At 38.8% G+C, this 22,590-nt stretch overlaps 1 protein-coding gene across 5 annotated transcripts in view; it reads right to left on the reverse strand.

Moving 5' to 3' along the window:
- LOC135092853 (nuclear hormone receptor HR96-like) overlaps positions 1-22,590 on the reverse strand; it is a 211,426-nt gene that overhangs the window by 892 nt on the left and 187,944 nt on the right. For 4 of the 5 annotated variants that reach the window (XR_010263092.1, XR_010263093.1, XM_063991597.1 and 1 more), the window contains 3 exons: positions 4,186-4,386; positions 1,905-2,117; positions 1-523 (listed from right to left, as the gene is read on the reverse strand). The exon at positions 1-523 is cut by the window's left edge and continues 892 nt beyond it. Coding sequence is in view for 2 of the 5 variants with exons in the window: in XM_063991597.1 (XP_063847667.1) it covers positions 323-523; positions 1,905-2,117; positions 4,186-4,386 (615 nt within the window). In the remaining 3 variants the exon portion in view is untranslated. Of the gene's footprint in view, positions 524-1,904; positions 2,118-3,016; positions 4,387-22,590 lie in introns of those variants that run through there. The other variant, XR_010263094.1, reaches the window with a different exon arrangement.

The following is a 22,590-nucleotide window of genomic DNA, read 5'->3' on the forward strand; positions in this document are numbered from 1 at the left end:
TTATCCACATGTCTTTCTGAATAAAGAACAAAGAGTAATAGAAATATTTAATTAGCTCACCTTCACTTAATTTCCTGCTATCTGGTAATGATGGCACATAAGTGACATGGCAGTTGACTGGCTGAGACAGATTGTAATGTATAATAGACTGACAAGATTTTTGTGACAAAACATACCAAGAATAGGTACATGTTTCTGGGGTGAAAATTTATTGCCAAATAAGAATCATGATGGAAAATAATTGGGGTTACTAAATGCATACTCATAAATCTGACCATGTCAAATGTGAAACTTCTCTGTTTAAGGATAACATAAGAAACCCTCATCGTTGTTTGAGGTCAAATATTTCAATTAGCAATGGCTCCACTTGTTTAGGGTTCACCTCCAGGAAGAGCCTGACGTGTTCCTCACTCAAGCGGTGTAAGTGGGCCAGGCGGTGCAGCAGTTGGTGGTACACAGCCCGGCCAGCACATGGGTTGTAGCGAGCAGCAAGGTACCGGCGTGTCAAGTACAGGTACGAGCACTGCAGGCATGGAGAAAGGAATGAGGGCAATGCTACAGTAGGGTACTACTCAGGTAAAGGATTCCACTACATCAAGTACAGAGAGTCCTCAGTTTATGACAGTCTTGACTTCTGCCATTTAGTGGATATGATGCTGGTAGTCCTTGTCCCTGTATATTCCACTTTGCTATCTTTCTTTTTCTTTTTTTTTTTACTGATTGTTTGTTATTTTCTATTTACTGTCTGTCCTCAATGTGTTTTCTACAGGTACAGTAGTTATGTTTTTATGTCCTAGATTATGACTTTACAGTACTATAGCATTAGCATAGGTGTGACACATTGTAAGTGTTTACTTAGGCTGGTTCTGACTTATGCTGAAAATCAGTTTACAACATGACATAGGAATGGAATTTTGTCCTAACTCAAGGACCCCATGTACTATGAGGAGCACTGCAGGCACAGAGAAATGAGAGCAAAGCTATAGTAAGGTATCAATGCATCAGGTAAAGGGAGGAGTGCTGTGGGTTTCCTTACATCATGTACTATGAGAAGCACTGTAGGTTCCTCCTTAACAGTTACATAAACACTGCATCAGTTGAGGAAGAAACACTGTGGGTAATGCTATATCATGTACAGGGAAGAGCATTCTGGGTAACATTGAATGAGACTGAGGGAGAACCACTGTTAGTAATCCTATGTCATGTGTCATTACCTGTGAAAAAAACAAGAAGCTACTGTAAAACTAAGCAAACATGAAATCAAACACACACACACACACACACACACACACACACACACACACACACACACACACACACACACACACACACAAAGAGGTAATAAATATTTGACACACAAAAATAGAATGAGAAAATTACTACAATGATCAGACCAGAAGTGGAATATGCTATAACACTGTGGTTACCAAACAATAAACATGAAAAAGATAAAGGAAAACGGGCAGAGAATGGCAACCAAGATACTAAGAGAACTAGAAGAATTAATTTACAAAGAAAGGGTAAGTGAAAGCCTTAATTACAACAGAATAAAGAAGAGAAAGATGAAACTTAATAACAATTTATGTCATTTAACATCTGATGAAGCAGGCAAATATTATTAAGGAAGAAAACATTGCTACATGAGAATGCAAAGAACAGAATAATGAAAAGAGCTTTCTCTATGAAAATATAGAGGCTTAGAATGAACCAAACAAGAAGGGACTATCAGCAAAGAGTGTGTACCAACTGGAATGAAAAGTGGACAAATACATATATAAAAACAAGACCACATGTGTATAACTGAAGGTGTAAAATACAAGATACAAACAACAAAGTAAATACACACACACACACACACACACACACACACACACACACACACACACACACACACACACACAAACCTGCTCATGAAGTATAGCATCAGCATGAATAATGTGAGGTCTTCTGGGGCTGAAAAGTGTAATTGCACACAGAAGGAAGATAATGTGGGGATCTTTCCTCCATTCTGGTTCAAATGCAAGAATAAATCGCTTGTGTTCCTCATACACATTCCCTGGTGCTGCCTTGAGAACCTTTAGCTTGATGTCTTGTGTCTTGGAATGATCTTGCTGGATCTGACAGTAAAGGAAGCAGTTTTTAAATAAGCAACTCAAGTATGTGGCTAGCTGTGCTATGCCTAAGCTCCTGGGGTGTAGTATGGTTGTCTAAAAGACTCCCTTTCAACCAGAAGCCAGAAGGGCTAAGAGTGTGAATGGTGTGTGAGAGTGTGGTGCTTTCCTGGGCCACCCTGTGTGATACTGCTTACCTAATACTGTATATAGATATGTAGAACTCAAGGCAGTCAACTATCTGCATATGTGAGTGATCTGAGATAAACATATTTTGTCAAATGTGTACTGTAATATATTTTATCCTGAGACATAAATAGTCTTTTGAGAATGGGCAGAAATTTTCATAGAAAAAATTGTGACTAAAAGTTGAAAACGAGTACAGAAAGTAGGATTAGTGAAGAACAGTCAACATATACAAAAGTATGCAGGTTTTGTGGCTTAGCTCATCAGTCACCTTTCAAGATGTTCAATTAGTTTATTTACGAGTCCACTTATAGCATGAACTGCATGTACAATACAATGTAAAATAAGATAGAATAAAAGAAAAATAGAAGACGTACAATAATCTAAATATCCTAGTTTATGTGCAAACATAGAAAAACATGGACCAGTTTAGATAAAAGAAAGTCATGTCTGAAAGAAAAGTGGTCTGATCTCTTAAAAAATAATAAATAAATAAATAGATAAATAAATAAATAAATAAATAAATAAAAAATAAAGATGAATTATTGTTATAACAATCACACTTGCAGGTGACTGCTGGATGTGGAAAGACAGGCATAGATTAAGGGTCTAATTCAAGCAGCTGAAATTCATCACTTGAAAAGTACACACTATGAGGAAAGAATGAATGATTCGTTAAATGAAATGTGGAGTGTTTGAAGGGGGAATGAAACACAGCGTTCTTATTAGTAGCTGGTTTATTCATGTGAGAAGAATGCTAGACAGTAAGGTGAGGGAAGTATTCAGAGTATGGCAGCTGTGGTGAATGCAAGATGTCCTCCAATAAAATGAAATAGTGGAGTGCTGGATTAGATATTTTTGAAAGGGAAGACAGAAGAGTATTTTCCTTTTTCTACCTAAGCTCCTTGGATGTAGTAGGATGATCCATGAGACTATCCACCAGTGGCTGACAAGGATAAGAATGTGAATGATGTGTGTGTGAGTGTGTGGTGTTCTGTCTGGGCCACCCTGTGTGGGATTGCTGGCCTGGTATATAAATAGACAGAGAAAGGATAATATGAAAATTAGAATATGCAAGGTAGGAATCTGAAAAACTAGTCATGACTATCACCTGAAGGAGTTCAGGACTACACATCAGACACAAACTGATATAGAATGGTGTGGTCTCCAGCATGTAGAGACAGACCAATGTATTAAAAAAACAGTTTACAGAAGTGAGATGCTGAATTACTGTTCTATTAGCCCAACATCAGCTGTAGGCTAAACACATGTATCTATTAACTCTTTCACTTTTGAACACTATTTCCAATCACCTACAACTTTTCACAAGCTTCTTTTTATTATTTCCCAGCTGTGTTCTGAATAGTTTTGTAGCTTAAAAAAGACAAAATTTATCTTTTTTTTGTATGTCCATACAAGCTATTTTTTTTAAAGAGCTCTGATTGTTAACAAAAGATGACTACAGCAGTAAAAAGGATTAAGTGTTAAAACAATATGTGAACACTTATACACACATGATTTAATTGCACACATCTTTTGTGCTTTCATACAAAGATATCTTAGGCAATAGATAGCTCTGAAATCTTTATCTGCATTATATGAAAGCCAATCATCCTCGCAAAATTATTTTTGTCATTCATTTATTTATTATAAATATTTTTTTAATATAAGATGGACACTGGTAAAAAAAAAAGTGCCTGTCTTTAATGAATATAGTAAAATATAATCATCCAAAGTTTCAATACATTTCTCAAATTTCAGATGAACCTTTCTAACTTAAGTCTATAGGGACTGGCACCTTCATTTTTTCTTTTTTTTTTTTTACCATAGACCAGTGCCCCTCTTACATAAGACAACTGAGGCTGGATAGTTGCTCCTCCTGTCTCACCTTCCAGGAGTCCTTGTCTGGGTCATAGGCACAGACAGAGCGGAGGATCATCATTTCAGTGCATCCTCCCTTAAGTAGAGCGATCTGATCCTCCTGACACAGTGTCTTGAAGGAGGAGATTCGCTTTGCCATCTTGATCAGTCTGCGGATGGCAATTTCAGTGAGGTTGATGACGTTGATTAGTGATGGGTTACTCAGGTCCTGGAAGAGATAATTAGGATTGTTATCATCACTTAATCATTATCATCATTACTTAGAACATATGAGCATAAGAAAATAAGAGAAGCTGCAAGAAGTCATCAGGTCTACACATGGCATTCCTTGTATGAAATATATCCACCCATTTCCACTGTCATCTGCATTCATAAATTTGTCTAATCTTTTAAAGTTCCCTAATTACTCAGGAACATCACCCTGATTACTGAGTTTATTCTATTTACCTACTACTCTCTTTGAGAACCAATTCCTTTGTATATCTTTTAAAAATCTAACTTGAACACATTATGTCTTGTCCTATCTTCCTTACTGACCCTGAGAATGTTGTTTATCACCCTTGTTATATCTCTTGTAATCTGTAAGTAAGTGTATACCATATGCTCTAGGGGTCTATTCATGTACATGTTTCTTTAACAGCCAAATCTGCCATTTTTTTTTTTTTTTTTGTTACATGATTAGAGCTTCCAAAAAAGTTTGGGTAAAACTTCTACATCAATTATGTTTTTTTTTTTCTCTCTGTAGCCCAATAATATGTGGTAATAATTTAGTGCCATTTGGCCAAAATTATAAAATTGAGGTTTTATGGAATAACAGTCAAGCAGGCAGTCTTGTAATAAAAAATTACATTCATTTTTCAAATTTAGATATAAATAATACATTTCTAGCATGGTTCAGTCTCATAAGCTGTGTTTTGAAGCACAAAGAAATCCCTTACTTGGTTTAATTTTGACAAAAATTGCTTTCAATTTGAAAGTAACACAAAATTTTGTAAAGCTGACCCTACATGATCAATATTATTGTGCAATATCATTTTTATTGTGCGATAAAATATCAAACTCTTTTTGATGTCTTCAGCATATTGTGTCATTCTTCAATGCTGCCCCTTCACTGTCAATAATATTGTACAATGCAGAAATTGTGCGATAATATTGATTGTGTAGGGTCAGCTTAACTTTTTATATATCTATTATTAGTATTAAAAAAAAATAAATAAATAAAAATCTATTGAGTATATGAAAACACACTTCATATTTATTTTTCACTGCAGCATATGGTGACAGTAGGGGTCAGTATAAACAGAAATCAATCCTCCCCCCCAAAATATTTTAACTTAATTTACACATATACTCCAAAAATAATTGACAAAGAAGTTTGTTGTCCTTGTGTAGATTTCCGGTACAGAGGAATTCACTGGAACCATATTTGTCCTCACTGGAAATTACCTAATTAGCATACCTAATTGTGGCACTCCCTGCTGTAATTGTGGCACTCCCTGCGGTAAACAACAAAAGCAAAAATATCAAGGTAACAGTGTTTGAAAGACCCTCTTCACATCCAGCCGCTCTCGTACTTACCTCACTCCAGCACTGGTAGCTGAAGCGAGGTAAGTGGCCATAGTTAGTGTTTGTCCCAGAACTGTCAAAAGTTGTTTTCTTGTTTGCTGTTTACATTAATATGGCAAAATACAATGGAAATATTATCATCATCATAATGAAACTTATAATAAAACAATAACAAAATGTAGCATTATATGTGTGTGTCATATGAATAAGCGAATGCCACTAATTGCTATTGTTTGTCTTCTTATTGTGAATAATGTAAGATGAAAATTAAAATATGTTACCTTATTTGCTGATACTTTAGAAACCTTAGGCTATGTGAGAGCTTGGCAGTGAACATTGTGTATCAGTTATGGTACAATGTAATGTGTGACTCTTATAAGAACTTAAGACTCACTGTACATCCTCTTCAATGATTAATTTTGTTCAAAGGGAGTTAACATGTTAATCATCATATGTACCACCAGTGGTACATTTCAGGCTTTTTAAAGTTGTCACATGTACCACCGGTGGTACATTTATGAGTTTTCTTCCTTTCTTTTTTACCAATAAATTCAACTAAATTATTGGCAAAAAAATAAACACAGGTCTTTTAAATGGAAGTTTAATTATTAATCTACTCAAAAATATAACATTGAAAGATTTGAATTCTTAGGAGAAATGCACTTTTAATTAAAAAAATTACAACTTTCTTTATATCAAGACAAGAAAACTCGGTATCTTTTGAAAATCAATTATGTTTCTTTTCATTCTGAAGCAAAAATAATAATCCTAAAAGAATGAAAGAGTATTTTTCTTCAGTGCCATTATAACTCCTCATAGTAATAAGATAGAACTATAAATCATAATAAGAAAAAGAAAATAGTCTCTCAATCACTGTTCAACATATAAATGTAGTATTCTTGAAAACTAATCTATATATTCTTTTATTATGAAGCAAAACAATGATTGCAAAAGAACATAACATTTTTATCTACTCTGTGGAATTATTACTCATTCATATCTTGGAGATAAGCCCAACATTCTTGACCTTTTCCTGACCTCTAATCCTTCTGCTTATGCTGTCACCCTTTCTTCTCCGTTGGGCTTCTCTGATCACAATCTCATATCTTTATCTTGTCCTATTGCTTCAGTCCCTCCTCAGGATCCCCCAAAGCGAAGGTGCCTCTGGCGTTTTGCCTCTGCTAGTTGGGGGGACCTGAGGAGGTATTTTGCTGATTTTCCTTGGAATGACTACTGCTTCCATGTCAGAGACCTGTCTTTGTGTGCTGAGCACATAAAAGAGGTGATAGTGTCTGGCATGGAGGCGTACATTCCTCACTCTTTTTCTCGTCCTAAACCTTCTAAACCTTGGTTTAACACAGCTTGTTCTCGTGCTATACATGATAGAGAGGTGGCCCACAAAGGGTACTTAAGCCTTCCATCACCAGAATCTCATGCACTTTATATTTCTGCCCGGAACCATGCCAAGTCTGTTCTCCAACTAGCCAAAAAACTCCTTCATTAACAGAAAATGTCAAAACCTTTCAAGATCTAACTCACCTCATGATTTCTGGCATCTAGCCAAAAATATCTCCAATAACTTTGCTTCTTCTTCTTTCCCTAATCTATTTCAACCAGATGGCACCACTGCTATCACATCTATTTCTAAAGCTGAACTCTTCGCTCAAACCTTTGCTAAAAACTCTACCTTGGACGATTCTGGGCTTGTTCCTCCCTCTCCTCCACCCTCTGACTACTTCATGCCACGTATTAAAATTCTTCGCAATTATGTTTTCCATGCCCTCGCTGGCCTAAACCCTCGGAAGGCTTATGGACCTGATGGGGTCCCTCCTATTGTTCTCCGAAACTGTGCCTCCGTGCTTGCACCTTGCCTAGTCAAACTCTTTCAGCTGTCTGTCTGTCAACATCTACCTTTCCTTCTTGCTGGAAGTTTGCCTACATTCAACCTGTTCCTAAAAAGGGTGACCGTTCTAATCCCTCAAACTACTGTCCTTCGCTTTAATATCCTGCCTATCTAAAGTTTTTTAATCTATCCTCAACAGGAAGATTCTTAAACATCTATTACTTCACAACCTTCTATCTGATTGTCAGTATGGGTTCCGTCAAGGCCGCTCTACTGGTGATCTTCTGGCTTTCCTTACTGAGTCTTGGTCATCCTCTTTTAGAGATTTTGGTGAAACTTTTGCTGTTGCCTTGGACATATCAAAAGCTTTTGATAGAGTCTGGCACAAAGCTTTGATTTCCAAACTACCCTCCTACGGTTTCTATCCTTCTCTCTGTAACTTCATCTCAAGTTTCCTTTCTGACCGTTCTATTGCTGCTGTGGTAGACGGTCACTGTTCTTCTCCTAAATCTATTAACAGTGGTGTTCCTCAGGGTTCTGTCCTGTCACCCACTCTCTTCTTATTATTCATTAATGATCTTCTAAACCAAACTTCTTGTCCTATCCACTCCTATGCTGATGATACCACCCTGCACTTTTCTACGTCTTTTCATAGACGTCCAATCCTTCAGGAGGACAGAACGCTTGACTTCTGATCTTTCTAAAATTTCTGATTGGGGCAGAGCAAACTTGGTATTGTTCAATGCCTCAAAAACTCAATTCCTCCATATATCAACTCGACACAACCTTCCAGACAACTATCCCCTCTTCTTCAATGACACTCAACTGTCCCCCTCTTCTACACTGAACATCCTCGGTCTGTCCTTTACTTATAATCTGAACTGGAAACTTCACATCTCATCTTTAGCTAAAACAGCTTCTATGAAGTTAGGTGTTCTGAGACATCTCCGCCAGTTTTTCTCACAACCCCAGCTGCTAACTCTGTACAAGGGCCTTATCTGTCCATGTATGGAGTATGCTTCACATGTCTGGGGGGGGGTTCCACTCATACTGCTCTTCTAGACAGGGTGGAATCAAAAGCTTTTCGTCTCATCAACTCCTCTCCTCTAACTGACTGTCTTCAGCCTCTCTCTCACCGCAGCAATGTTGCATATCTAGCTGTCTTCTACTGCTATTTACATGCTAACTGCTCTTCTGATCTTGCTAACTGCATGCCTCCCCTCCTCCTGTGGCCTCGCTGCACAAGACTTTCTTCTTTCTCTCACCCCTATTCTGTCCACCTCTCTAATGCAAGAGTTAACCAGTATTCCCAATCATTCATCCCTTTCTCTGGTAGACTCTGAAACTCCCTGCCTGCTTCTGTATTTCCACCTTCCTATGACTTGAATTCCTTCAAGAGGGAGGTTTCAAGACACTTATTCATCAATTTTTGACCACTGCTTTGACCCTTTTATGGGACTGGCATTTCAGTGGGCATTTTTTTTTATTAGATTTTTGTTGCCCTTGGCCAGTGTCCTTCCTACATAAGAACAAAAAAAAAAAAAAAAATAATAATAATAAATAAAAAGCCTATGTTCTATTTATAGCCAGACAAATACAAAGCTTTATCCCTGAACATCTATACAAACAGCTTTTTTCATTCCTTCTGTAGTGAAAACAAAGATTTTAAAAAATGACTGCAGCAATATATTTTGTTTGAAGGGCCATTATTACTCATCAGAGTACATTCTTTGTAAACATGGGAGACATAGACATGGCTTCACATCACATTGATTACAAAGTTTTCATTCTCCTAGTTTTTGAAGCTGCAGTTGCACTTCTTTCATTCAGTCTGAGGATCTGGTAGCAACCTCTGCACCTTTTTTTATTTCATTGACCCTGCAATTAAACATGAAAATGAGATGATCTTTTACCTTCCAGAGACAGAGAAACTCTTCAATGTTTATTTCCTCTGTTGGAGATCCTGTGATAAGATTTACGAAATTCCTCCATTGAAGTTTTCTTTGCATGATACTTATTGAAAAGCAGGAAGGAAATGACTATTGCTGTTCCCAAAAGAAGCTCAAATGCTACTTTTTTTATATCACTTGCAAATTTTAGCAGAGGTGAATGGGAGGCTGACATTTGGTCAGAGTAATCTACTCCCTTTTAGGCAGCATTGTAATCCAAGACAAACTGTGGTTTCTCTATCTTTGTGTCTCTTCTTGAGACAGTTCTTACTTTTTCAGTAGTATGTTCTGGAACAGTTGTTAGCATCAGAACATCATACTTATCTTTCTATTTTGGAACTTTTATGCTATCTGAGTTTTCTTTTCTATCAACTTCACCTCTTTTCAGTTTCTTGTATGTTACAGTCTTAGGATTCTCTTTTCTATTACTGCATAGTGTTCCACACACATATGTTGATTTTTCTAGGACTCAAGCCAGGGCTAAAGAAGAGTAGAAGTTGTCAATAGACAGAGTCCTGCCTTCCCTCAACAGGCCTTCCATTAGCAACACTGCAACATATTCTGAATATTTTAAATCTTGAGTGTCTTCCTCACCTTTGTAAATTATCAATTCCCATGTGTATCCATCGACTGAGTATAATTTCTATACTTTGAGTCCATATTTGTGTTTTTTGTTGGGGATGTATTGTTCTGTCATGAAACATAACTAGGCTTTCATTTATAACAACTTTCTCACTAAGTGTAACTTTTCAAAGTTTTGAGACAGGGGTCACTCATCTTCTTGACTGTTGTCTGCCAAATGCAGAAAACATAGGATTAGCTTAAATTTGTTTCTTGGCATAACATTCTATACAAGCTTTATGCCATACATTTTACTTTTAGCCCAATAACACTCAAAACTTGGTTGTTTGTTCAACCAAAACTGTTGAATATCCTTGGAGGTTACTGGTTTCCAAGCAGTCAATTTAGAGCCTCTTGGAATAGGCTTTGCAGCTGCAGTATCTTCAAAGTATCTATTAGTTTCCCTAACTATCAAATCAATAACCTCATCAGTAAGAAAAGTCTTGTAAGCATCAATATGCTGAATATCTCCTTCAGATGATGATGGTAGATTGTACTGTATCTGCTCACTTGCTGTGCATTGTACCTGCAGTGATGTTTTGCCATGCAGTTTGATTAGAAGTGGCAGCCTGTTCATTCATGCTTGCATCATTTAATGAAACACTTGCTGTATTATCTTCAGAATCCCTAATTCCACTTGTATCAGATCCATCACTTGATATCATTAGTTCAAGGTTAAAAGTTTCCCCCCCCCTTTCACTGTCATCAGATGATATGTCCTGTGATGTCCATAAAAAAAATGAGCGCTGTCCATTGAGTGATATCTGTAATATATAAAAATATGCAGTAGTGTTATTTTTTTTCTAAAAATATAACATTCATCATTTATGGTGTTGTACCATTGGTGACCAGATGACTAAAGTACTCAATATAAATGGTATTTTATATTGTCATTTCAGCCATGGATGCATCAAAGGATTTCATGACCATGGGTGGCTCACGTGGCACTGCTGAACTCTTCAGACAGATTTATCACCATATGTACTACCTATGTCACAAGACTTATCGGTCTAACATAGAATATATGAGGAGCACAACTCCTCTGCTGCCACAGCACTGGCCGCTGGCACATGGTAAAACATTATGGCGCCACGTGGGAGTTCCAGCAATCACTTATAGCAGTTAACTTGTTAAAAGACAGCTTTCTAAAATTATTTTGTTGTGTAATGTTAATACAGTGGAACCTTGGTTACTGCATGCCTTCCTTTTTGAACAAATCAATTTTTGAACAAGACTTTGAACTCATAATTACTTTGGTTGCCATACCACAATTCAGTTCTCGAACAAAGTTACTTGATTTCAAATGTTAAAACACAAAGCAAAAGCTGCAGTTTAATACTAATTTATAGTTTCTATAAATATTTCCTTAATTTTTATGTATTTGGAGGAGAGATACAGTAGGTAAGACAGTAATTCAATCTTTGAAGTAAGTTTAATGTGATCTCACTGAAGAGCCTTGATGTAAACAAACAGTTTTCAACGCTCAAGAGAGCCACCTGTGGGTCTCTTGATGACCCACAATGCCATTAGTACTGCACAATTGCATTTTCCCAGTAGCTTTTCTCAGCAGAAAGATGTCTGTCTAAGTGTCATGATCACCTTCAGTTTGGCAGTAAGTGGGCTAGTCTTTTCTGTGTCACTCTGTAAGGCTTCCCTCACTTAACTGGTGACAAAAACAATATCTGCAAAGTCTAAACAATATCTTCCGATAAGTTATATGTCACTAAGTTTATTCAATACATCCTTTCTGGATAAATAATTTCTGAGCTGGAAATGTTGTGGAGCAGCCATCATGGCTGTGAGAGTGTGTATCATCAGCAGCTAAGACAGGGTGCACTGATGTCTGGAAATGGATTAATCTATTTCACATTGATTCCTATAGGGAAAATAATTTTGGTTTCCAAACATTTCAGATTTTAAACAGCATTCAGGAATTAATTAATTTTAAGAACCGAGGTTCCACTGTATTGGTTTAGGAAGAATGATGCACACAAGACACACAAGTCCACACTCCCACAGGCTGAAAGGTGAAGAATAACCATAATCCTACACGCTGATTGGCCGTTGCACCTCTCTCAGGCACTTGCCTCTCTTTAGTGCAGAATATCTTATACTGTGCTGTCCATCAGGGGCAAAAGTGAGTTTTTTTTGTTAGATTCTGACTTTACTTTGGACTTTCAGAATATGTTAGTTACCTCATAAAAGAGACTGAGTTGGATTATTTAATGCACAACAACTCAATTTTGACCGAGATGTCACTTACTTCATTACAGCAGGGGGTGACACAATTTCAAATAGCTGCCAAACAACAATATTTTTACCCTTGTGCCTGAATCTGAGCATGGAGGACAATAATTATGGCTTTAGATAATATACAGTCTGACACTGTTCTGAAGGGCATGAAGAAAGCAAAACAGACATGACACAGGGAATACTTGCTGGCAATATTAACACTTCTTTACTCTCCCTAAGTTCATAAGAACAGAAGAACACAAGAAATAAGGGAAGCTGCAAGGAGCCATCAGGCTTACACGTGGCAGTCCCTGTATGAAATATACCTGCCTATTTCCACCTATTATTCCCATCCATAAATCTATTTCATCTTCTTTTAAAGCTCCCTAATGACTCAACACTAACAACTTGATTACTGAGTCCATTCCGTTCATCTACCGCTCTATTTGAGAACCAATTCCATCCTATATCTTTTTCAAATAAATTTTTTTTAAGTTTGAACCCATTATTTCTTGTTCTATCCTGGTTATTGATCCTAAGAATTTTGTTTGTTCCCTTTGTTATAACCTTATACTACTTAAAGACTTTTATTAGGTCCTCTCTTAACCTAAGTCTCTCTAAAGAATGTAAATTTAAGTTTCAATCTCACTTTGTAAGGGATGCTCCTCATCCCCTGTATCCTTTCAGTCATTCTCTTTTGTACTGATTCTAATAGTCCTACATCCTTTCTGTAATATGGGGACCAGAACTGCACAGCATAGTCTAGATGAGGTCTGACCAGTGCTAAATATAACTTTAATATTACTTTGGGACTTCTACTTTTAACACTTCTAGAAATGAATCCTAATACCCTATTTGCCCTGTTTCTGGCTTCTATGCATTGCTTTCTTAGACGGATTTCAGAACTAACTATAATTCCTAAATCTTTTTCGTATCCTGAACCTACCAGAGCTTCATTATTTATTGTGCACCTACTGTGTGGGTTTCCTCTATCTACACTAAGTACTTTGCATTTGTTGATATTAAACTACATTTGCCATCTATCTGTCCATTCATTCATCCTATCCAAATCTGCTTGCAAGGCGATGGCATCTGATTCTGACCTAATTAATCTATCTATCTTCATGTCATATCTACTTATCTTAGTGTGTTCCGTTATTCATACCAAGCAAATGGATTTTTATATGTGTTTGGGGGCACTTTATGGCACTGATAGAAATTTACACACCTGACTGTAGCAACCCTGCATGGGCATGTTAACACTGTACACTTAGTGCTTGAACAAACAATTGTGCAATGTGACTCAAAGGGTTTTTCCATGATGTCACAGAGATAAGCTGTTCTTTGTTGTGTTTATAATACAAAGCCTCTGGTTTCAGTGAGATCACATTTTCTGAATCATGATGTATCTTTAAGGCATGGATAATGATGTATGCATTATAAAAGCTGCATTTGATATGTGGTATAAGTCCCTGGCTTGACAGAGGCAGATTATGATGAGAACTCCCTTTTGTGTAGTAGAAAACCTCAGCTAGCAGGTCAAAAAATTTTTGGCATCACTTTTAAGATTTGAGCACTTTCACCAAGTACCATTCTGCATTCCTGATGGGTGGGGAAAGAGTTGGTGATCTCCTTAAGTCCTTCAGCAACAGCTCTGGTTCAGCGTTCAAAGCAACCATTTTGGTTCCAATTTTGCTGGTAATATCACATCCAGTCAGGTTGTGTATGGCTGGAAGAATTGTACAGAGGTGACATCCAAGAAGGTCAAACAAAGTATGAAGGGACAAATACTGAGTGGTGTCTCCAACTCCATCTTGTACCCACAGCTTCTTTAGGTATGTGGTAAAGCAGGGCAACTATTATGTTTGTGTCATTAGAAAATGAAAACAAACACTCTGTGTACATTTTTGAGATGGTCCAAAACATGAAGGGGTATGTGTTGGTCAGCTTCCTCAAATACAGACTGAAGGTGTGATAGTGTGTTCTCCTTGTCTTTGTACGTGCTGATGCATTGCCATTTCTCTTCCTGTCTGGTAACCTGTCCAAATATTGTAGGATACTCTCCATGGGTAGAAATACAGGAATTAATATAGCTGTAAATCAGTTTTTCAAGATGAATATTGTTTTTGTTGGAGAGCCAAAAGTGGCCATGTCTTTTTTTTTTTTTAGGAGGACACTGGCCAGGGGCAACAAAATCCAATAAAAAAAAAAAAGTCCACTGAGATGCCAGTCCCATAAAAGGGTCCAAAGTGGTAGTAAAAAATTGAAGGATAAGTGTCTTGAAACTTCCCTCTTGAAGGAATTCAAGTCATAGAAAGGTGGAAATACAGAACCTGGCAAGGAGATCAGAGTTTACCAGAGAAAGGGATGAATGATTGAGAATAAAGGTTAACTCTTGCATTAGAGAGGTGGACAGAATAGGGGTGAGAGAAAGAAGAAAGTCTTGTGCATCAAGACTGCGGGAGGAGGTGAGGCATGTAGTTAGCAAGATCAGAAGAGCAGTTAGCATGAAAATAGCAGTAGAAGACAACTACAGATGCAGCATTGTGGCGATGAAAGAGAGGCTGAAGACAGTCAGTTAGAGGAAAGGAGTTGATGAGACGAAAAGCTTTTGATTCCATCCTGTCTAGAAGAGCGGTATGAGTGGAACACCCCCCAGACATGTAAAGCATACTCCATACATGGATGGATAAGGCCCTTGTACAGAGTTAGCAGCTGGAGGGGTGAGAAAAACTGGCGGAGACATCTCAGAATGCCTAACTTCATAGAAGCTGTTTTAGCTAGAGATGAGATATGAAGATTCCAGTTCAGATTATAAGTAAAGGACAGACTGAGGATGTTCAGTGTAGAAGAGGGGGACAGTTGAGTCTCTGAAGAAAAGGGGATAGTTGTCTGGAAGGTTGTGTTGAGTTGATAGATGGAGGAATGGAGTTTTTGAGGCATTGAACCAAGTTTGCTCTGCCCCAATCAGAAATTTTAAAAAGATCAGAAGTCAGGCATTCTGTGGCTTCCCTGCATGAAATGTTTACTTCCTGAAGTGTTGGACGTCTATGAAAAGATGTGGAAAAGTGCAGGGTGGTATCATCAACGTGGGAGTGGATAGGACAAGAAGTTTGGTTTAGAAGGTCATTGATGAATAATAAGAGAGTGGGTGGCAGGACAGAACCCTGAGGAACACCACTGTTAATAGATTTAGGAGAAGAACAGTGACTGTCTACCACAGCAACAATAGTTAGAAAGAAAGAAAGCAACAATGGTCAGAAAGAAAACTTGAGATGAAGTTACAGAGAGAAAGATAGAAGCTGTAGGAGGGTAGTTTAGAAATCAAAGCTTTGTACCAGACTCTATCAAAAGCTTTTGATATATCCAAGGCAACAACAAAAGTTTCACCAAAATCTCTAAAAGAGGATGACCAAGACTCAGTAAGGAAGGCCACAAGATCACCAGTAGAGCGGCCTTAACAGAACCCATGTTGGCGATCAGATAAAAAATTGCGAAGTGATAGGTGTTTAAGAATCTTCCTATTGAGGATAGATTAAAAAACTTTACATAGGCAGGAAATTAAAGTAATAGGATGGTAGTATGAGGGATTAGAACAGTCACCCTTTTTAGGAACTGGCTGAATGTAGGCAAACTTCCAGCAAGAAGGAAAGGTAGATGACAGACAGAGTTGAAAAAGTTTGACTAGGCAAGGTGCAAGCACGGAGGCACAGTTTCTGAGAACAATAGGAGGTCCATAAGCTTTTCAAGGGTTTAGGCCAGCGAGGGCATGGAAAACATCACTGTGAAGAATTTGAATGGTAGAGGAGAGGGAGGAACAAGCCTGAATCGTCCAAGGTAGAGTTTTTAGCAAAGGTTTGAGCAGAGTTCAGCTTTTGAGATAGATGTGATAGCAGTGGTGCCATCTGACTGAAATAAAGGAGGGAAAGAAGAAAAAGCAGTTATTGGAGATATTTTTGGCTAGATGCCAGAAGTCACAAGGGGAGTTAGATCTTGAAAGATTTTGACACTTTCTATTAATGAAGAGTTTTTGGAAAGTTGGAGAACAGACTTGGCATGGTTCCGGGCAGAAATATAAAGTGCATGAGATTCTGGTGATGGAAGGCTTAAGTACCATTTCTGGGCCACCTCTATCATGTATAGCACAAGAACAAGGTTTGGAAGGTTTAAGTCAAGAAAAAGAGTGAGGAATGTACAGTTCCATGCCAGATACTATCACCTCTGCTATGCACTTGGCACACAAAGACGGGTCTCTGACATGGAAGCAGTAGTCATTCCAAGGAAACTCAGCAAAATACCTCCTCAGGTCCCCCCCAGCTAGCAGAGGCAAAATGCCAGAGGCACCTTTGCTTAGGGGGATCCTGAAGAGGGACTGGAGTGATAGGACAAAATACAGATATAAGATTGTGGTCAGAGGAATCCAACAGAGAAGAGAGGGTGACAGCATAAGCAGAAGGATTAGAGGTCAGGAAAAGGTCAAGAATGTCGGGTGTATCTCCAAGACGTTCAGGAATATGAGTAGGGTGTTGCACCAATTGCTCTAGGTCATGGCGGATAGCAAAGTTGAAGGCTTGTTCACCAGGATGGTCAGTGAAAGGAGAGGAAACCCAAAGCTGGTGGTGAACATTGAAGTCTCCAAGAATGGAGATCTCTGCAAAAAGGGAAGAGAGTCAGATTGTGCTCCACTTTGGAAGTTAGGTAGTCAAAGAATTTCTTATAGTTGGAGGAGTTAGGTGAGAGGTATACAGCACAGATAAATTTAGTTTGAAAGTGACTCTGTAGTTGTAGCCAGATGGTGGAAAACTCGTAAGATTCAAGAGCATGGGCACGAGAGCAGGTTAAGTCGTTGTGCACATAAATACAACATACAACTTTGGATTAAAAATGAAGATAAAGAAAGTAGGAGGGAAGAGAAAAGGGGCTACTGTCAGTTGCATCAGATACCTGAGTTTCAGTGAGGAAAAGAAGATAAGAACATAAGAACATAAGAAATAAGGGAAGCTGCAAGAAGTGACCAGGCTTACATGTAGCAGTCCCTGTATGAAACACACCTACCTATTTCCATCTGTTATCCCCATCCATAAACTTGTCTAATCTTCTCTTAAAGCTCTCTAGTGTCCTAGCACTAACTACATGATTACTGAGTCCGTTCCACTCATCTACCACTCTATTTGGGCACCAATTTTTTCCTATCTCCTTCCTAAACCTAAAATTTTTCAAGCTTGAACCTGTTATTTCTTGTTCTACCCTGGTTGCTGATCCTAAGAATTTTGCTTACATCTTCCTTGTTGTAACCCTTATACCACTTAAAGACTTCTATCAGGTCCCCTCTTAGCCTACGTCTCTCTAGAGAATGTAAATTTAACAGCTTCAACCTCGCCTCGTAAGGAATACTCCTCATCCCCTGTATCCTTTTAGTCATTCTCCTCTGTACTGATTCTAATAGACCTATATCTTTCCTGTAATGTGGGGACCAGAACTGCACAGCGTAGTCTAGATGAGGTCTGACCAGCGCCAAGTATAACTTTAATATTACTTCCGGCCTTCTACTTTTAACACTCCTAAAAATGAATCCTAGTACCCTATTTGCCTTGTTTCTGGCTTCTATGCATTGTTTCCCTAGACGGAGTTCAGAGCTAACTATAACTCCTAAATCTTTCTCATACCCTGTACCTACCAGAGTTTGGTTGTTTAATGTGTACCTATTGTGTGGGTTTCCTCTACCTACGCTAAGCACTTTGCATTTATTGATATTAAATTGCATTTGCCATCTATCCGTTCATTCATTCATTCTATCTAAGTCTGCTTGTAAGGTGATGGCATCCGATTCCGACCTAATTAATCTACCTATCTTTGTCTCATCCGCAAATTTACTAACATCACTACTAATTCCACTATCCAAGTCATTGATATATATTAGAAATAACAATGGACCTAATACTGATCCCTGTGGCACCCCACTAATTACATGATCCCACTCGGATTTCGAGCCGTTTATTACCACTCTCTGTTGCCTGTTACCAAGCCATGACCCTATCCAGCCTAACACCTTCCCATCTATCCCGTGTGCCCTAACCTTTCTCAGGAGCCTTTGATGGGCTACCTTGTCAAATGCTTTACTAAAGTCCAGTTATAAGATATCATAACTATCACCATTATCTACTGCCTCTTACATCTTACTGTAAAAACTTAACAAGTTTGTCAGGCAAGACTTCCCCTTCGTGAAGCCATGCTGTGACTGATTTATCAAGTTATGTTTGTCTAAATGTTCCCTAATGTTCCTCGCTATTATTGACTCTAACATTTTACCTACAACCGAAGTTAAGCTGACAGACGCTAAAGTTTTATCTCCTTTCTTAAGGATGGGTACTACATTAGCCTGCCTTCACATTACTAGTACCTCACCCGACTCCAGTGATTTCCTAAAGACAGAAACTAACGGCTCACTAATAATCTCTTTACATTCCTTAAGTACTCTGGGATATATTTTATCAGGTCCTGGTGACTTGAACTTTTTTAGCCTATCTATCTCCTGTTCCACTATCTCCCTAGTTATGGAAATATCTGTCAGCTTCTCATTCTCAACTGCTCTAAACACCTGTTCACTATCTGACATATCCTATCCTGCATGTTTTCCTGGGAGAAGACAGTTAAAAAATAATCATTCAGAAGTTTACTAATCTCCTCCCCAGAACTAACCAGCTCCCCATCTGCTGCCTTTAATAGACCTACAGTATCCTTATTCTTCATCCTGTATACCTGATAAAATCCCTTGGGGTCCGTCTTTGCCTGGCTGGCTACCTTTAATTCATAATTGTCCTTAGCTTTCCTCATTAACTTCATGACTGTTCTAACTAATTCATTATATTGTGTCCTTAAAACTTCTTCACCTGCCCTTAATCTCTTATATATACTTATCTTATGCCCTATATAATGCTTTAACCTAGCAGTCATCCATTTAGGGTAATTTTCTTGTGATCTTATTGTTCTATATGGGATATTTGCTAACTGACCTGTATGAACTTTATCTACGAAATATTTATACAATTCATCTACATTTACTTCACCTAATCCCCTCATCTCGACCCCTACCATCCTCTCTCCTCCCTCATCTACTCGCCTCGACCTCACCTCTCTCATTTCAGCATGACCTGACATTCCAACATACTCACACCTATCTCCCCCCTTCCTCTTTCCTCCTCCCTTCCAGAGTCTCACCTCACCTCTCTCATCCTGCCTTATCTCTCTGAACTTTGTCCCTGACCTGACCTCACCCTGCATCCTTTGCCAGTTCACTCCTTGGAGGTACCTTTTTAATTCTTCAAAATCTGCTCTCCTAAAGTCAGGTATTTTACTAGTGTTTTTGTTTCTAACAGTTTCTTCCCATTCTAAATTGTACCTAATTTCCCTATGTTCACTATTACCTAGCTGTCCTCCAACCTCTACCTGTGTGACTGCTTCCTCCCTGTTAGTAAGAATTAAATCTAGAATATTATTCCCCCTTGTGGGTTCTATGACTACCTGTTTTAAAAAATTATCCTGAATTACCTTAAGAAATTCCTCTGCTTCCTTGTTACCCACAATCAGACTCCAGTCGATATTCCTAAAATTAAAATTTCCTACCACACATACCTGACTGTACCTGCCTGCTCTATTTAATTCCTGCCACAGTGGTGTTAATTTCCTCTGTACTGGTTGGTGGTCTGTAAACTACCCCTAGTACTACTGACTGCAATCCTTCCTTAATATCTACCCATATCGACTCTGCTTTGTTATCTGTTTTAATTATATTGTTCATACAACACTGTAATGTGTCCCTAACGTATAATGCGATGCCTCCTCCTCTCCTGCTTTCCCTATCTTTATAGAACATTGTATACCCATCTATCTTAACCTCTGGATTAAATACTTTTCCTGACATATCTAACCAAGTTTCAGTTAAAGCAATGATATCAAATTTCTCTATGTTCACTATTCCTCCAAGCAAGTCTATTTTATTCAGAATACTTCTACAGTTTGTGTAATAAACACTTAAGCTATTTCTCACCATCCCTGAGCTAGCTACCTTTCTAGATTTAACTAATTTGCCCCTCGCCTTCTCCTCACTACCCCTTCTTCCCTCCCGACTAACGAAAAAAGCGCTGGAGTGCAGTTACCTCCTGCTCGAGTGCTTCGGCCAAAACACGAACACCCTGGCGTGACAAATGCACTCCATCCCTGGCGTACAAGGTGTCCCTACCATAGAAAAGGTCCCAGTTGTCGATGAATGTCCATCCATTACTCCTACAATGATTCACAAGCCTGTGATTCACTGTAATAGCCCTGGACAGCCACTCAGCACCAACTCCTCTCCTCGGCAAGACATCACATACCACAGGAATCCCTCCCTTGTCCCTAATCCTGTCCAAAGCCTGTCAAAACCTCCTGATAAGCTCCTCACTCCTGACCTTACTAAGGTCATTCCCTCCCGCACTGAGAAAAACAATGGGCTTGGTCCCATCTTTTTCCAAGCACGTGTCTAGCCTATCAGCTACTTTCCCTATTCCGGCCCCCGGCAAACACACCCTCGACCTACGCTTCTTATCCCTAGCACAGAACACACTATCTAAGTGCCTAACCTGACTATCACCAAACACAAGCACTCTACCTTGGGGCAGGGTAACTGCATCTGCACCCTCCTTCTTGCCTCCTCCCGCCCTGTCCACCTTCTCCTTCCCTTCCTCCAGCACATTGAAGGGATTTTTCATCTCCACGCAAGGTGCCCTGAGGACCTTCACCCTCTTGGCTCCCCTGCACACAACCGACCACTGCTCCTCCGTTGCCTTACTACGTAAGGTGACGGTGGGGCCCGACCCTCCTACAGGTGCTGAGATCCTCTCATAGAACTCAGCCTGCAGGTCTGAGATCCTCTCACGAAACTCAGCCTGTACCTCCGAGATCCTTCGATGGAACTCAGCCTCCACTTCTGAGACCTTCGCAATGAAGGCCTCGAGAACAGGAGAACTAACACAACCAGTCGACTCAGCAACACAAGGTGCCATGTCTACACTAGCCAGCTATATTAGCGTCAGGTCACTGCTCACTAAACACGTCCGTTCACTAGGAACCCTGACCTGAGACTGGATGAGGTTCAGAAGAGGAGAAATGGTGTTCTACAGATTGAAAATTAGATCTTAGACCGCGAATGTTGCAGAAATTAATGAAGAAAATTGAGGGGGGTGTCAAGACACTTAGGGTCATTATCAGAAGAGCAGTCCGACCTGGGGACATTTGTGGTCCCCTCTCCAGATGGGGACTCAAAGGCTGGTGTAGGAATCACCATGATAATTTTAAATTTTTCAGTGAAGGGTGTATGTGTTATTAGGTGCTTGTAGTTCTGTGTGAAGGAAGAGAGTTGTCTTTAGAGGGCAGGCTGTGACTACCCCCTTGTGTTGTGAGACACAAAGGGAAACATTCAGTGAAATCACAGCTGAGTTTAATGATAACTTCACAGCACCCCCCGATCCAGTGCTTTAGATGTCACTGGGAGTAATTATTGTTTTGGCAGGTGCCTACTGCCTCCTGGTACTTGCAGCAGTGATGATGGCTCAAACTGTATTCAATGGGCACTGTATCACAGTGCCTCTTCCTCACACTGTCATTCACAAAGGGCCCCTTAGAATACAAGTCAAACACATAGTCATATTGCCCAAACTGATGATATACATCTAAAAATGACACAAAACTGGCTAGAAGGTCAATGAATTTGGAGAGTTTGGTAAGATTAACATTTTGAAAGGTGGCCATGTCATCCATTATGAAGGAAACATTACTGCACTAAAGTTATAATTCTCAGGTTTGAGATATGCCTTAACTCCTTGATTCCTTCATTAACTGACCCTTTGTTGGCTTTGTCATCATTCCTTTTTCATCAAACACTAGGGATGGAACAACATCATATTCTAACAGATCTTGAGTCAAGAGGCCATGCTCCTGAACAATTTCATTGTTTCTTTCTTTGGTATTCAACCCCTTCACTGTTTTTGTGATTGTATATATATATATATATATATATATATATATATATATATATATATATATATATATATATATATATATATATATATATATATATATATTGTTACAGCCAGGTTCAACCCACTTCACAGATGCCACTACACTTCAGTCAGTTTTCCCTAACCTAGCTCTTTCTAGCCTAGTG

The sequence above is a fragment of the Scylla paramamosain genome, chromosome 41 (genome assembly GCF_035594125.1).
Source record: "Scylla paramamosain isolate STU-SP2022 chromosome 41, ASM3559412v1, whole genome shotgun sequence".
Classification (NCBI taxonomy): domain Eukaryota; kingdom Metazoa; phylum Arthropoda; class Malacostraca; order Decapoda; family Portunidae; genus Scylla; species Scylla paramamosain.